Source organism: Dipteris shenzhenensis, chromosome 21 (assembly GCF_047967505.1).
Source record: "Dipteris shenzhenensis isolate YYH24624 ecotype China chromosome 21, Dip_SZ_1.0, whole genome shotgun sequence".
Classification (NCBI taxonomy): Eukaryota; Viridiplantae; Streptophyta; class Polypodiopsida; order Gleicheniales; family Dipteridaceae; genus Dipteris; species Dipteris shenzhenensis.
In genome coordinates this window covers 48535492-48553327 of record NC_141616.1, presented here as the reverse complement: position 1 = coordinate 48553327, position 17836 = coordinate 48535492, and the positions used below count along the sequence as shown (strand labels likewise).

The following is a 17836-nucleotide window of genomic DNA, read 5'->3' as shown; positions in this document are numbered from 1 at the left end:
GCCCTCGACAGCCCCCTCGCTCTCGACAGCCCCCTCGCCATCGCCCTCGACAGTCCCTCGCCATCAGCTGCCAGCCCCCTCGACAGCCCCCTCGCCATCGCCCTCGACAACCCCCTCGCCATCGCCCTCGACAGCCCCTTGCCATCAGCCCGCCATCGCCCTCAACGCCACCTGTGCCATACCTCTCTCACCCGCCATCGCCCTCGACGCCACCTCGCCCTCGGCCTCTCTCGCCCGCCGTCGACCTCGACGCCACCTACGCCATCAGCCCGCCGTCAGCCTGCTCGCCATCAGTCCCGCCATCGACCTGCTCCACCAGTCCGCCCTCGCCCTGCTCCATCAACCCGCCACTCACCCTGCTCGCTATCAGCCTGCCATCGCCCTACCCGCCATCAGCCCGTCACCGACCTACCTCGCCACCTGCGCCACCTGCGCCACCATCTGCTTGACCTCTCTTGCGCCATCTGCTGTTCGACCCTCATGTACCTGCTGCTTTTCCACCTCGCCGCCTGTTGCCTCTTCCACTCTAATCTGATCTGTAGGCCACAGCGAGCTGCAAGCTTTGGCTTGCCACTAGCCCTGCGCAGACCTGCGCACCCTATAGCAATGAAAAATGCACCCTGCCTCTGCAGGAACCTATCGTGCACCTAAATAGGCCCCCACCATGGCCCACAAACCCAAACAGTCTCCGAAGCCAATTGTGGGAGACCTCGCAAAGCGTATTTCCAGGAGTGGACTAGCAATTAATAGCCAGCCAGTCCTGAAAACATCAAGTGCCATGGGCGCCAATGCAGTTCTTTCTACCGCAGCTATAAGCTCGACTCCCATCACTGCTTCCCCTACCAGTGTACCCACTACTCCCGTTACCACCGCCCTCAGCTTGCCCCCCATAGGAGAGGGTCACGGTTCCTCACTCCCCACACAGCTCCCTTTTTTCTCCACCACTCTTATGTCCCCTCTACCTCTCACTCAGCAGCCTTTCTCGACTCCCCTGCCCTATATAGCCAGCATATCCCCCACGCCCCCCCAGCCATACGCCATCTCCCAGTTTGCACCCGGATCCCACCTGAGACGCTTGATTACATATTTATGGAGCTGCATCAGCTACGGGATCGTACCGTAGACACAGGACCAACTTATCCAGAGCATGAGCCAGGAGATCACTCACCTCCGTCAGGAGGTGGTCTACCTCACCGCTATAGTCACAGCGGTCCCGCGCACCACACCAGAGGTGGAGGAGCGGATCGCCACCATCCAGACCGCTATTGAGGAGACTACCAGATGGGTAGATGTTGCGAGACGGGCACCCAAAGCAGCAGTTTCAGCCACCATCGCTGAGCAGGAACAGAGGGCTAGTAAGGCTCTCAACATCCCAGTTTGAGGTATCCCCCGAGCAGATTCACTTACCCCCCTCGTGGACGTGACTGCTTTCGTGACCTCTACCCTCGGCCTCGCCGAGCATGGGATCGAGCATGCATGGCGCACGGGACGGGCTTGACTTGCAGCACTCAGGCAGCGCGCTACACTACGGGACCACCCTACCATTTTCATGGATGAGGATCTCACACCTATGCAGGTAGAGGAGCGGCACACCCTACTTCAGCAGCGAGATGCAGCCCGTCAGGAGGGGAAGTGGGCTATCGTCCGAGATGGCCGCCTGCTAGTTGGCCCCCGCTGCCGAGCCCCACCAGGTACTCAAGACACGATAGCAGGCTCCCCCCCCAAATAGGGAGACATGGTCCATGAGATTCAGACTCAGCACACAGTACCCTTGGCATGCACCATATGGAATTGTAATGGTACCCTATGGTCTGACCCTGGGAATTTCTCAGAGTCATACACTGGACGTGACATAGTTTTCTATACAGAGACACACCAGAGCCCCGAGCGCCCTCTCCCCTTTGTCAGTGGCTATACCTGGGAGTCAGTATTCCGTGAGGAGACCAGAGATACTGGGGGGGTCCGAGGCTCAGGCGGAGTTGCAATACTCTTCCGTTCAGCACTCATTAGTCTGATATCCGTGGTCAGAAGGGATGTTCACGCCCGTTACCTATGGCTCCGCTTACGACGCCCTTCCACACGCAACCTTTTTATTGCAGTCTGCTACTTCCCCCCTGAGACGTCACACTTCGCACGGGTGCTATGTGAGGATACGAGGGTATCCTCCTATTTAGATCTCCACCCAAACATTGTGGAGTTTTCCAGACGCGGAGAGGTCCTCCTAGTTGGGGATTTCAACGCACGGACACGCACACATCAGACATCCCTCCTGGATTTCCACTCAGATCCGGTCCTATTACCTGAGATGGACATAGAGGACTCGGGCTTCCCTAGCTCCTCGGCCGACAGTCAAGCCCCCGTTACTGCATATGGGCAGGCTCTTTTGGGTCTTGGACGTATACATGATCTGGTCATCTACAATGGACTAGATCAGTGGCCCGCCTCCTCTGGTTTCACATGTTTCCCACATGGCGGAGGAGCCAGTGTCGTCGACTACATTTTGGGATCTCCTGCTTTAGCCTCACAAATCACTGACTTCCATACCACACCCTTACCCCCAGGAGTCGACCACACTTACCTTTTCTTTCATCTCCTTACGCCTCGAGCCCCTTTTCCAACCACACTCCGCACTACACCACTTATCATGATATACACTTTGATCATAACCTCTCACCTGACTACTCAGCCCACCTAGCCTCTCTCCTCAGACACCTAGACACCATACCCTCTCTAGATCACCGAGCCGCCCTCATCACCCACTCTCTCCAGACACAGGAGACAGAGGATATATTGTTGCTTTGTGGATTTCCGCAAGGCATTCGACATTGTTCCTCGGGCCCGCCTTGTCAGACGCTTGCAGGAGTTAGGTTACGACTCGGAGGTTATATGGGCGGTAGTAGCTCTCTATGAGAGGGTGACGGGCCGGGTCAGGATTGGTACCAACTGGACCACAAAGATCACGAGCACTATAGGGGTCAAACAAGGATGTCCCTTGTCACCGACTCTATTTGGCCTCTACATCGACGAGCTCAAGACCACCATCAGGACACTCGGAGGTGCAGGCTGCTCTCTTGCGGAGGCTGTCATCCAGATTTTCTTATACGCAGACGATGTGGTACTACTATCCTCCTCTGCTACTGGTCTTCAGCAACACCTGGATGGACTTCAGATCTTCTGTGATACCCACGACTTGAAGGTCAACCTTGGGAAAACCAAGGTCATGATCTTCAACACCTCCCGACCCGCTATGCACCGAGAGCAGTTCCTCTTCGCCGGCGACCCTGTTGAGATAGTCGACTCTTATACATACCTGGGCGTTGTATTCTCAGGCCCGATCTTCACGATGCGCCCGGCCATGCGGGCCAGGATCAACCGAGGCTATGCCGCTCTTGCCAGACTGGAGCGACAGTGCTACCACTCTCACTTTCAGGACCCGCGGACCAAGTCTCTTCTTTTTTATTCCTTAGTCCGCCCAACAGGTATGTACGGCAGCCCATGGTGGGGGGCCGACCTTTCAGACACAGAGTGGGCACGCGTCGAGCGCCTACAGATACTGATGTTTGCTCAGATGATCCGCAGCAAACCATCAGTACCTCATCAGATCATCTTAGCACAATTCGGCGCCTCACCAATACAGCTTGATGCAGCCTTCCAGGCTATCACTTATCTACAGAGGGTCAGGGACTTCAGCTCCTCTTCCGACGGTCGCTTCTGCCTACCCTGGCTAGCCCTATCCTCCTCTATGGCCTTATGCGCTGATGGGGACCAACAATGTTGGTATAGACGCCTTTCCAATTGGTTCACCCGACTAGGCCTCGACATGGACCGGTTGCCTCCTTTTCACTATAGCCTCGACGCTCCACCATCCCCTTTCTCCCCCACTAATCAGGAGGTCAACCAGATCATCCGAGAGGACCTGCTTTAGCTTCACACCTGGAGGACTTGGTTTCTTCATCCCAAGCTTCATGTGAAGCTCGATTGCTATCACCGACACTGCCTCCAGATCTCACACGAGGGTTTCATCACGCCCCCGGGCTATACACAGATTCATCTACCGCATGCGCTCCGGATTTCACTCGGCCAGTTTAGGGTTTCATCACACCGATTACGGATCGAGAGTGGACGCGGAGAGGGTATCCCACAAGAGGGCCGCATCTGCCCACTTTGAGACCTGCAGGAGATCGAATCGGAGGAGCACTTTGCTTTCAGATGCCCTATCTATTATGCCATCCGAGGCCGGTACCACTGCCTATTCCGCGACGGATTCGGCTCCCTCACACGCATGCTGCAGTTCTCGGACCAGCGGTGCCTAGCCGCTTTCTTACATGAGATGACCCGCCACCGAGATGCATCTCTTCGGGCACGACAGCATGCGCAGCCCACACAGCGTGAGGACACTTAGCGACCCATCACTGATTTCTTCCAGTCACAGGATACCTCTCCTCAGTCTAGCCGACGACGCAGACGTGAGCGAGAGCCAGAGCCACGACAGCTACGCCAGCGGACAGACTCACACATCCGGGTCCATGACATCCCTTCTATGCTCTCAGCACGCCCTACCGGGATCACCGTCACTCTCGTTCTTCAACATAGTGCCTCCTGCCGCCCCCGACGATCAAGCTCGACTAGGCAGCGTGACGTCAGAGGCCAATCATCCATCGTAGGGTTTTTTCGACCTCCCATTTGACGGGCCCTCTATGATTGGCCTCTGACGATCACCACAGGCATATATATATATTTGTATCTCCCCCTTCTGCTTCATTTTTTTGTGCCATTTTTTGTATCATCTGGAGATAGATACACATTTTTTGCACCAGGACTAGACACACCGTCCTTCATAACTTTTTTGAAGAAACGGTTGGCCGGACCGTTTTGAGACTGCCACCGTTATCCTCATTGTACTAGTTATCTTTAGTCTCATAGACCTTCACGGTCTCCCGAAGACTTAAATAAAATTTCTTTCTTTCTTTCTCTCTCTCTCTCTCTCTCTCTGCTCCTCCCCCCCCCCCCCCTCCTCTCTCTCTCTCTCTCTCTCTCTCTCTCTCTCTCTCACGGATGAGTTTTACTTCACTTATGATGGACAGCCCATTGAGCTTGTTAGAGAGTACACTTATTTGGGGGCAGTTTTCAGGGGACCGGTCTTCACCATGACATATGCAGCACGAGATAGGATTAGTAAAGGGTATGCTTCGTTGGCTCATCTTGAGCGTCAGTGTTTTCAGTCCCACTTTCAGCATCCCGATACGAAATCCTTGCTTTTTGATACATTGGTGAGACCAGCTGCGATGTATGCAGCTCCTTTCTGGGCAGGAGACCTCGGCGCTGCAGATTGGAGACGAGTAGAGAGGTTACAGATCATCATGTTCTCTCGGCTCATTAGGGCCAAGGCTACAGTTCCGCACGAGATCATGCTAGCAGAGTTTGGAGCTACTCCCCTTGCATTGGATGCAGCGTTTCAGTCGGTCATGTATCTGCACAGGGTCAGGGAGTTTGGAGACTCAGCAGCAGGCAGAGCTCGGTTGCCATGGTTAGCACTTGCATCTTCTATGGAGTTGGCACGATCAGGGACCCGATACTGCTGGTACTTCAGACTCACTAGATGGCTCACATCCCTTGGACTAGACATGGATAGACTGCCTCCGTTCCGATACAGCATAGATGCCCCGCATCTCGAGTTGACTCGCCACGAGCTTAGCCAGGTCACGAGAGCAGACTTGCTGCAGCTTCATACGTATCGCACTTGGATTTATCCCACGCAGCTTCCGGTGAAGATGGCCACATATCGTGACCACTTCCTTCGGATCTCAGAGGATGGATTTGTCATCCCACCAGGCTATACAGGTACCCACATGTCCCACTCATTGAGGATTGCCCTCGGCCAGCTTAGAGTCTCTTCGCATCAGCTCGAGATAGAGGCTGGTAGGATGCGACGCATGGAGGATGGACGGCGACCAGGCCGAGAGACCAGGATCTGCCCTTGTTGCACCATGGGAGAGGTGGAGTCAGAGGAGCACTTCATTTGCAGATGCCCGCTATATTATGAGATCAGAGGTAGATTCCACTGTCTCTTCACGGATGGCTTTGGACCTCTCTCACGAGTGATGGACTACGAGGATCAGCATTGCCTAGCCCTTTATGTCAGGGAGGCCACTATGCTTCGGCGAGACTACCTCAGAGAGCACAGACCGGAGCGTGATAGAGCCCAGCCTCATAGAGCTCAGGCACACGCCATACTAGAGGACAGAGACCAGGAGGAGCACGAGGACGGCAGAGCCCACACAGGACACATGCCTCCACCATGTGGATGTACATATGAGATGGTTTGTAGACGCCGCAGGATCTTGTTACATAGGGGACGTACTCGCCGCTTCATCTCCAGACGATCCAGGATGATGGCAGCATTTCGGAGGAGACTCACTCATGGAGATCTCGCCCCACCAGCCGCTCACCTCACCTTTGCCCAGATTTGTACTCTCATAGCAGGAGGCAGAGTCGATGGACAGGATTTCCAGTATTATTTTGGTTCTCAGACTCCGTGACACCTGGACTTGTATCTTTGCATTGGCATATTGTGCTCATCCCCCCCATTTTGCACCCGGGGGCGGTTTCCTTGCATCTAGTTTACTCTGTATTTAGGCTCAGATTTGACATTATGTACTTTCACTTGCATTATATTGCGTAGCACTTAGATGATATTCGACGATGCCTCTTCTTTGGGGCACGTTGATTTTGTGCTATCTTGTATGCAGAGTTCTTGATGTCCCATGGGCCCATTTTGGCCTCTAGTGGACAATAATACACTTTCTTTCTTTCTTTCTTTCTCTCTCTCTCTGTGCTCCTTCCCCGCCATGCTGTGCCTTGCTCGCCGTGAGGCCTCCCCGCCATGCTAGCTCATCGCCCTGCTCGCTTGCCAGGCTGCACCTTGCTCGCCGTGAGGCCTCCCCGCCATGCTAGTTCATCGCCCTACTCTGCCTGCCAAGCCTAGTCGCTATTGTTCGCCATGGCATTTCTGCCCGCACTGCCCCGCCTTGCTTGTTGTTGTCACCTAGCTCTCCTAGCCCACTCACCTGCTCTCCTAGCCTCTACCCAACTCCTAGCCTCTCGCCTAGCTCCAAGTCTCCCGCCTAGCTTCCGCCTAGCTCCTAGCCTCCCCGCCTAGTGTCTAGCCTCTCTCACCTAACCCACAGCCTAGCCCCTAGCTCCCCCCCGCTTAGCTTAGCCTCACCTACTTGCTCTGCTCGCTAGTCCCGCCCTCAACACGCAAGTCTCCTCAAGCATACAGAACGCGAACAAGCAGACCCTCGCACAAACCTACAAGAACAGACACGGGGGGGGGGGGGGGGGGGGGGGGGGTTACTAGCCCCGACACCCTCTATACCTCGTCAACGCCTTGGGCCGCCAAAATGGGGACAAGAGAGAGCTCACCAGACTAGAAAACAAGGGGTGAGAAGGACCAGAAGTATAGCCTCATTTGGACGAAGGCGATAGGTGCACAAGATTGTATACTACGAATAAAGAAGTCCTTCAAGGCTCTTGCCTAGGCATAAGTCCCCTTACCACCTTCTTGTAGCAAGGTCTCGCACTGTAAATCTAGACTGATGATGTTGAGACCCCCTTATCGTGTGGGGAGAATCAGGGTCTCCCAAGCCACCCTGTCTATAACATCTCATGTGCCATCAAGTCTACTCCATAAAATTTCCTTACAGGTGTCTTGAGCTGAGTGATACAATCCCTGGAACGGCACCAACAAGAGCATACAAACCAAGCCGTGGCCAACAAAACACCATCTACTCTAGAGGCAAGGTCAAGTTTGGTTGAACTCCACAAAACAGCTTTCTCCTTATACTCTCCAACACAGGAGCAAACCATTGTGATGGAGAGAGATTCATACCGACCTGGCATCCCAAATACCTGATGGGAACAGCCATCTAAATTCAAGTAAAGCCAATGTCATTCCCCCAATGGATGGTGTCCTAGTCAATGATCCAAAAGCCCGAATCCTCACTTTTCATGTAAACAATGCTGCAAATTCCTTGCTTTTTGTGTAAGCCACTCCTTGAAAAGGAGATATCTTGCTTTTGTGCAAGCCAAGCCATGCCTTGACACCAAATCCTTGCTTTTCATGAAAACTAATTCAAAAAGGAAATTCCTTGTTTTTCATGCAAACTAGAGGATCCTTGTCTTTCAAAGGTGATCCCAAGTTAGTTACGCACATTTGACACACCCCATATAGCGCCTCACTGTTGTTCAACCCTTTTGGGTTGAATTCACTAAAGAAATAAGTGAATTATGTAGAAGTCCCTGCAAATTTCAAGTTTCTGCAACCTAAGCTGGAATTGCAGCCCATGCTTGCTTAGATATGCAAATTGCAATGCTAAACAGTGGAGTAAATTGTTTAGTGAATTTATATCCTACGATTTGGCTATCAGGTACTCTTTTTCATCACAGTCAACTTAGATATCGTTTGCAGGTTCCATTGTGCAAACCTCCTCTTAGATGCTAGTTGACCAATCCTTAGCTCCAAGATTATTCACCCTATCATATCCATTATGCCTAGGTGAATATGTCACCCAGATGAGTACAAGATACCTAGGGTTAGCTTGGGACGTAATAGAATAGCCAAGGGGTCTCGTGCTATGGAGAGATATTGCTAGCCATTTAAAAGTTCAAGTCTCGCTAACATATGAATGGAAAAGAAGAGCGAGGAATGGCCTACTAGAAGGAGAAAGAAAAAAAGAAAGTTGTATTAACGTCATCGGAAGGCCTTGCAAAATCAATAAACTCACTCATACAAGCCATAGTGGGCTGAAGCAAAGGGCTCACTAAGGCCCTTGCTAAGTGCTAAGCTAATAGTCTCAAATGTTAGATAAGCAACAAGATGGGAGTGGAACAACTAAAACAACTCTTGTACTTTATTCATGAGAGAAGGCCAATATATAGGCACTTGATACATACATGAGAGCCAAGCTCCACTAATTTCTTCATTGATTTCTCAATCAGCATCTCTCAATCACACCACACTCCTAGATTCACTCAATCACAACCTACTCACTGACACATCATCAGTCACACCTACACACACAACCACAGGCCTTGTAATCCTTGGTATTGACCCGAGTACATCAATTTGTCCCATCATACCCCCCCACAAATTGATGACCTCAACCCTAGGAATAGTCCATGGGAAACTTCATGGCTTGCCCACCTCTAGTGACAACACTCATGATCCCAACCTGGCACTCACTCTAGTTGCATCAGCAGTAGACTCATTTGGGCCTCCTCATCCCAACATGATCTCACTCTAACTTTGGTCTTTTGGTTTACAATTGGGAGAATGGACAATGACTATGCATGGGATGTCCCCATAGGTCTGACAAGGAACTCACACATAAGACTAACAATCATTTAAGGGGGACATCCCAGGGCAGAGAACCCTTATTGACCACACACAAATTCTAAGTTGAAGATGTGGGGAAATTCCACCCCTTGATGGCAATCTTTTTCTGGCATCGTTTCCAAGCCACCATTGTATTAGACTCATAAACTTTCTTGTCCATTTCATTGTGCTTGGTGTCGATGAAGCAAAGTTCTCCATCTTTGTGTATCTTCTTGGTATACCAAAGCATAATCTTTTTGTCAATGTGAAGCAAAGTATCCAATTCTAGGCCAGGTCTTACCACATGGGCACTGTCTAATGCCTTACAAGGTTTGACAAATAGACTCAAACAAGTCGAACTTGAGAACATATTCTTCGAGAGCACAATCATCATGTCATCTCCATATAGATGCAAAGAAGTTGCATACATCATAAGATATGTTGCATAGACCACTAAGTCATCTCCATAGTACAATGACACCCATGAGTTCCATAACTGAGCTCTAATGCTCAAGAAGAGTCAATATACTGAAAACTTTTGGTCAAGGTCAAAAGCCCCAATTTTTAGTTGACTTGGTTAACCCTCCAATTCACAAAACTGTCAAAAATAGTAACCAAACATAGCAGCAACTTGGAGGATAAAATAGTTCGACCAACAGCAAGCAGCCTTGAGAGGGATTTCTAGGTAGAAAGAAAGGTCTTGTACCAGAGATCATCCACTAGCAAGGAAATGCGCAATGCCGCATCAGTTTGTCTGTGAGAAATGTGCCATTCTGGACTGGTTTTTCATCGATTTCTCCTTGAATACTGAAGCATTTGGGCTCAAATTTGAACTGGAGCTAGCTCGTAGGGTCGCCCAACTGTTGCTAAGAGGAATCGACGAAATATGACTCCAGCACGCGGAATTGTGCAAAAGTTCACTGAGTGAAGAAGCTGTCGGCACGGGCGACTGGAGCAATATTTCACTAATTGCTTGGATGTGGAAATTCGCCCTACTGAGAGGATTCTACAGCTCAAAGCATTTTGGAAATGGTCACCTAGAGAGGGAGAACAAGCACTTGGAAATTATGCTCAAAAAGAGAAAAAAATGGAGAAGAAGAGAGTGTGAGGAAGAAGATGATGACGCGGTTAGAAATGGCTCAAGGAGGCTCATGGAGGCTGAGTGGCTCTGATACCACATGTTGGATGATGGCCAAGCAGCAAGATGGAAGTGGAACAACTAAAACAACTCTTGTAATTTATTCATGAGAGAAGGCCAATATATAGGCACTTGATGCATACATGAGAGTCAAGCTCCACTAATTTCTCCATTGATTTCTCAATCAGCATCTCTCAATCACACCACACTCCTAGATTCACTCAATCACAACCTACTAAACAAACACATCATCAGTCACACCTAACTCAGGCACACCTACATACACACGTGTTCACACACACAACCACAAGCCTTGTAATCCTTGGTATTGACCCAAGTACATCAATTTGTCCCATTATCAAAATCTCAAAAAAATCTCAAAAAATCTCAAAATCTCAAACATGCAAATACATATCCGGGCGCCCTATGGCTCTTCGACGAGACACGAAGATATAAAGTATATGTGGCTTTTGAGTGTCTCTTGCTGTGGATGGCGGGAGGTGTGGACTCCATCATCTTTGTATCCAATGGACCATATCAAGAGTGACACCTCACTCGGGCGGTCTCCTCTAAGTAGAGTAGCGATGGGTTGGACCTCTACCATGCGTGCTCTGTAAATCCTCTACGTCAGTGGCTTCACCGCTCCATGCCGTTTCTTCCCGTTTGTCCATCTTGCCCTAATGCAAGCCATCTCCTCCTCCTCTACCCTAATGTGTCTTAGAGCTGACTCAAAGGCATAGAAGTCGGTGATGTGTTGCTATGCGCGATCTATCTCACGTGGTACTGTCACCTCTTGCTATCTGATCTCCTACAAACAAGGTCTCTTTGTGTTGCCCCATTTCCATAAAAAAGAGACCAATGCAAACCTACTCATGGAAGTGGATCAGCCGGGAGAATGGCCCGAACCTATGTCCCTTTTTGAAAGAAACAGTGGTACCATCCTCAGATATGATAGTGGGCAGAGCAAGTACATAGAAGTGCTCCTCTATCTCCACCTGTACCAATGTGCATAATCTAAAAATCGGTTGCTGTCTAGGGGTGTGTGTGTGGCTCTCCCTGCCTCGATCCTCAGCTAATGGGATGAGATCCATATCTGTCCGATGGCAATCCTTAGTGCATGTGAGACCCATGTATCCTTGAGATACTGAGGTCTAGTAATGACCCCATCCTCTAATACTCTTAGGAAGTGATCATAGTAGAACTGGATCTTGGTGGGGAACTCCTGGTTCCCACCTTAAGTCCGTGATGTATAGAGCTCATGTAGATCCAACCATATGATATGATTGATCTCATCATGTAGGATCTGGAGGGACGGGGCAACCAAGCTATATTGAAAGGGGGAAGGTGGTCTATCCGAATTCCCTGACTATCAAACCATCTGGAAATGCATGCGTACCAAGAGGTGCTAACCCCACTCTTGGCTAGTCGTTTGGATGACTCTAATGCCAACCTTAGTAGCCTCCATCTAGGCAAGGCCTGTGCTCTATGAAGATATGTCCCAATCAAGAAGATGGCATCAATCTGAAGTGGTGTCGAACTCTACCTGTAAGATCTGATTAGGGAGCGAAGGCTTACTTCGGATCATCCTAGACCCCATAATCACCTGTAGCCTCTCAAATCTCCACTAATTGGTCGCCGATAGGTCACTCCGCTAGAAGGACCTTGCCTACTTGGTTGTCAATCTTGCAAGTGTATCAAAAATCCATCCCTTCATCGAGGGGTCTTGGAAGTGTACCTGAAAGCACTGTCGCTCTAGTCAAGCCAGAGCTCCTTACCCCCGTGTGAGTCATGCCCTAGCTGCATGAAACATTGTGAAGATTGGTAGGTGAAGACTACCCCTAGATAGGTGTGCGACTATATGATCTCGACCGGTTCCCCTCGGTAGTTGAAACTGCACTGATGAAGTACTTCCCGTGAGGTGTTGAAGATCATAGCCTTGGTCTTGCCAAGGTTGACTGTTAGGTCTCTCTCCTTGCAGAACATCTCTAGGGCCTCTAGGTGTCTCTATGGGCTTGCCGCTAAAGAGGAGATGAGGACTGTGTCATCCGCATACAATAGTATCTGTATCATTAGATCCACAAGAACGCCAATAGGCAAATTGGGTCGCCTGGTAGGGGAGAGGCCAATTTGGACAATTTATTTAGTATAAAAGCTTGCACCAAACACTCTCTAGGACCGGGGAGATCTGTTGCTCTGTTGAAATATCAATCTGGCAGCCAAGGTGTCTCGATGTCTTCCCCCTTAGAATCCACTGAAAGCCTAGTGCTGAGTCCCAATCCTGGATCTCCTATACTGCCTCTGTCCCTGTGAGAAAGCCGATTGATCTGGTCTAGTTGATCCTGGAGCTTGAGGCTAGACAATACACTGCCAAGGCCTCCCTAACTGCATCCAAGATTTGAGCTGAGCCCTCTACAAAAATGGCTATGTCATCTACAAACTCTGAGTCCAAAAGCTCCTCCTCCTGTCAAATCGAGAGCCTCATCCCCATGAGTCCCGCTGACTGAGACCTTAAAAAATAACCTAGGGCCTCGGCCACAAAGAAGAATAAGAAAGGGGCAAGGGGGAATCCCTGTCGAACCAAGCAGGAAATTAAAAAGTCCTCCCCTGTGTAGCCACCAATAAGTATCTGGCTTGAACTACCTACATAAAGGGATGAGACACCCTAGATCCAGCGATCCAAAAAGCCATACGAGCAAGTATTCCTTAAGCCATTTTAACGGCTTTGGCTTGGCTACCCTATGAATAGATAGAGGAGATTAAAGAAATAGGGTAAAGGCCTATGGGCAAGGACATTACAACAAGGGAGGTCTTGTTGAAGAGTCATCATGGGATATGGTATAGTAGGAGGAGGGATTCGAAGAGATTATTTATTTATTGATAGTATCAGGATAGTGTAGGTTGTCATGACATGAGTACCCAATAATTCCCCAATGAGTATGGTAATCAATGTGATTAGTCAAGAGAAAAATGTTGGTTCTGACGACTCTAAAACTGGAGTCATATTGAGTGAGATAGGGAGGGAAAAGGTTATGTTATAGGTCAATTACCTAGGGGTGAAAAAGGGATTAGAAATGTAAATGTCAACCACCTTCATCATCATCACGACTGTCGCATCAATAGGCGCAATTTATTTGCAGCGAGTGATGGCAGAGATTAATAGGAGTTGGACTCCCCTCCTTATTGATGTGTGTGGGACACTGGGACGATGTTGAATGGCTACTTGACAAGGGAATAGATGTGAATGAAACTGCTTCAGGGCATAAAGATTCAAGCCAAGATTAGGTTTCTTGAATTTCCCCATCATGCTATATGCTATCAAGTAGATAATTTGGTTAGGGATGTGTAGTTACTATAGGCCTACTATAGCCTTTGAGAGCTGAAAGCTTCAAAATGCTAAACTAAAACTACATCACTTATGAAAAGGAGTTACTGACTGTTGTGCATGAATCCCCAATCTTTTGGACAACCTACATTGGAGTATTAATCTGGGAATGGAGGATGTAGCTTGCAACATTTGTTACAAGCAACAAGCAAGTATATGAAAATTTGCTCCTAAAAAACTGAAACCTTTGCTTCAGATCTCAGGAGGTAAACCCTTATAGAGTGAGAGATGAAGAATAGGAAAAGATAGCAAGAGAGAACTATTGTTCATGCGTTTCAGCTCTCGAAATGCTAAACTAAAACTACATCACTTATGAAAAGGAGTTATTGGCTGTTGTGCATGAATCCCCAATCTTTTGGACTACCTACATTGGAGTATTAATCTGGGAATGGAGGATGTAGCTTGCAACATTTGTTACAAGCAACAAGCAAGTATATGAAATTTTGCTCCTAGAAAACTGAAACCTTTGCTTCAGATGTTATCTCAGGAGGTAAACCCTTATAGAGTGAGAGATGAAGAAGAGGAAAAGATAGCAAGAGAGAACTATTGTTCATGCTGGCTTTTCGCTTAAATTAAGTAAGAGGGTACTTTCTAAAGTACTAAGAGTAATTGAGGTTTTGAGGGCACCATTGTTTGATGATAAACAAATGGTCTAGTCCCAAGTGACCGGCTTCGAATTACTGTTCTATGTAAACAAATGGTCTAGTCCCAAGTCACCAGCTTGGAACTACTCTTCTATGCTAGCTACCTCTTGATATCTTAAGAGTAATACATTGTTGCTGGTAAGTCCAATCCTCAATCCCTTATAATGTATTTTTCCATTTACTCTCATAGATCCAATTGGTAACCTCTTTCAAGGATCCAAGTAATTGCTAGTATAACATTTGTTTGTTGTACCATGGCCTCCCTTCGGTACTTGAGTTTTTAAGGTTCCTTGACCCTCTCCCTACACTTTAATTATTCTAATCCCTTTTCCACACCTAGGTGATTGACCTATAGCTTAACCTTTCTCCCTATCCCACTCAATATGACTCAGGTTTTAGAGTCGTCAGAACCAATGTTTTTATCTTGACTAATCCCATTGATTAGCATACTCATTTAGGAATTACTAGTAGCTACTCAGGTCATGAATTCCCTCTTGCTTAATTTTTCGCTGTCCACAGCTAATAACTAGATAGAGTTAAATTCCTATCATAGGTAGTGTTTGTGGACTACATGCAGATGTAGTCAATAGAAGTTTCCTGGAAATTCATGATAGCCCTTGTCTCTTTTCTTTGCTATCGTACCACTCATCCTCGAGCTTCTAATGCAAACTTAATCCTTTAGGTTCGTTTTATCTTATTCGTTCCTTTTAATAAAACAATCAACAGGAAGGGTAAGAACACTTAGCTTCATTAATGTCTTGTCGTTGTCCCTATTGTCTCATGGAACCTCTCCTACAAAATAAAGTAAACAAATGGTCTAGTCCTAAGTATACGGCTTGGAACTACTCTTCTATCCTGAAAAAGTACATTCAGCTAAAATCTAGCACAAAACATGCTTTTATGTCACAAATTCAGGATGCTTGTGTTCTAGATTTTGAAATTGCAAGGAGCAATCTCTTGTCGACGCCAAATCCATGATTGGCCCTTCTGCGTCCTCCCCGGCAAAAACTGCAAAAGCTCTAGGAAATTTTGCCATATATCTATTGCCTAAGGCTTGTCCTACTGAATCATATCAACTCCCTCGATGATGCCATATGCTTTGGCGAAATCCAATATGGCACTATTATGCATCAAAGAAAGGAAAGGGTGAACTAAAACAATGCCCTTCTAGTTGGAGATTCCACAAGATAAAAACAAAAATTTTAAGTGCCACCACCAATACAAATTCATACTCCTTCTTACTGCCTCATCTTCTCGGCGAACAAAAACAGAACACGTGAATTGTGTCCAAGTCAGGAAGGACACTCTATGGTCCAAGTGCATACAGCCTGGCCACATCTTTTTGACTACCGAGAGAATAGGGTAAGCCACCGTGGTCATGAGATGGAAGTATAAGGTAACAAATTAATCTCTTCAGTTGAAATGTGTCTTTTGGATGGAAGGCAGTCTCTAGGCTATATGCACAATATATCAGTTTGGGTCCAAATGACTTGATGTGCATACTAGTGTTTGTTTTGCTTGACAACAATTCAACTCAGAACTATATGAGCTATCATTTCATGCAAGGACTCCTAGATGTGCCAAATGACCACACACACACGGTAAATTAGGGTAGATGAAGCATTTCAAAGGTTTAAGACTATATTGTCCTAAGCAAGGAGCTCCATATGATGAATTATAAAGATGATATGAGTTTCCACATCATGAATCTTGCCAAATATTATGTAATTCTGGGCAAGGCATGGTTCTATGATAAATTGATAACCTGCCATTAGTTTTAGGACTCATGTTATTTCCACTCCAAACAGATATCAGCTGCTACCCACAGATAAGGAAATACACAGGGACAGAAAGATTTAGTATTTTCTGATCATTCAACCCAAGAATAATACTCCACAGGATTGTTTGTCATACGCCACGTATTACAGTGCCATCACAATTAGGTTTCTTCCTGTCACCCAACAATGATGTATCGGATGTAGAAATTTCTATACTTTAACTCTTTTGTTCAGCCTTTGCCAATGTTAGCAGAAGGGCATTACATCAGTGACATGTCATTTCAACAAGTTGCATCTTGAAACAGACATGATGCAAACAAACTGACACAGAGCATAATAACGACATATAAACAATGGAATAAGTCCCCAAAAACGTACTTTGTGGTTACAAGCCTAGATCGAATGCTGTTATTTGCTGGAGCCACTTGAAAGAAGGCAAATTCAGTACACACTTGGTACCACCATTGGCGATCTCCTACACCAAAAGATGAGAAAATGACTCCTTTTTAAACTGACTGATGACAACTTATTTTGTATTTCATCAAATTAAAGTCCTCTAAATCTAGTAAGTTAGTGAATCTTGTGCATCAGATGTACAGCTTGTTTGCAGCTTTTTCTTTGAGGCATCATCAGAAGTCAATCCTCAATTACCATGGCCAGAGAGAGAACATCTAACCTGGCCCATCCATGACCTTCTATACTCCCACCTCTCTTTACTTCAACCAACTCTATGTGCAGATGCTCAAGCTTATCTAGGTTTTAAAAAATCGTCCCCTGAAGTTACCAACTGACATTTCCAAACTGGAAAACAAAAAGAGCTCCTAATAGGGGGGCTTCCCTCTCTCCAATGCTCTCCCCATCTCGCTCCTCACTTTCCTCCCCATACCCCTCTCTTTGTTCCCATGATCCTAAGGTAAGAGGGAAAATTTCTCTTTATGAAAGGGTGAAGCTTTTTAGCCTGGCTGGTGCTTAATCTTAAGGCCAAGATTTCACTGGCAGGACATGATCAATGCTTGCATACCAAAACTTACTGAAGACTTGAAATACCCTTACAACATCAAACGAAAGATCACCAAGTTATCCCGAAATGTTTCTTGACATACCATAAAACTTTTAGGAAATATTAGCATTTTAAGAAATATTTGGAAAACTAAGTTTGTTATAGACTTGGTGGTAATTTGAGCTTGTGAAGGCCCATGGGAGCCTACGTTTCTCTTTTGGTTTCAATAGGCGAGATCACTGTTCTTTAGAGGCTGGACATCATAGTTACCAAGGAATGGAATGTTTGGGAAATGTCAAATGCCAGAATAGGAGCGTTTCAGGAAGGGATACGTGGACATGGAACGAGAACACCACTTCTTATGGCATGTCAATATATGACATAGAAATATACAACACGGATAGAGATAAAGGGGCGAAAAGGAAAACTTGAGGGAAGAGAGACTTGAGTGGACATAGGAGAGTGGGGGGTAGAAGCTTAAAGAAGAGTGGAGGGGAGAGTCGAGTCGATTGGCTAGG

At 47.5% G+C, this 17836-nt stretch overlaps 2 protein-coding genes across 2 annotated transcripts in view; one reads left to right on the top strand and one right to left on the bottom strand.

The window, feature by feature from the left end:
- Positions 1 to 17836, bottom strand: part of LOC147888980 (putative serine protease EDA2) — a 144682-nt gene that overhangs the window by 46573 nt on the left and 80273 nt on the right. The window contains exon 10 of the mRNA XM_087392576.1: positions 16697 to 16793. Coding sequence (XP_087248702.1) covers positions 16697 to 16793 — 97 coding nt within the window. The remainder of the gene's footprint in view (positions 1 to 16696; positions 16794 to 17836) is intronic.
- LOC147888981 (uncharacterized) lies at positions 1736 to 3925 on the top strand. Its single transcript, XM_087392129.1, has 2 exons — positions 1736 to 2480; positions 3252 to 3925. Exons 1-2 carry the CDS (start codon positions 1736 to 1738, stop codon positions 3923 to 3925), a joined length of 1419 nt encoding a protein of 472 aa, XP_087248255.1.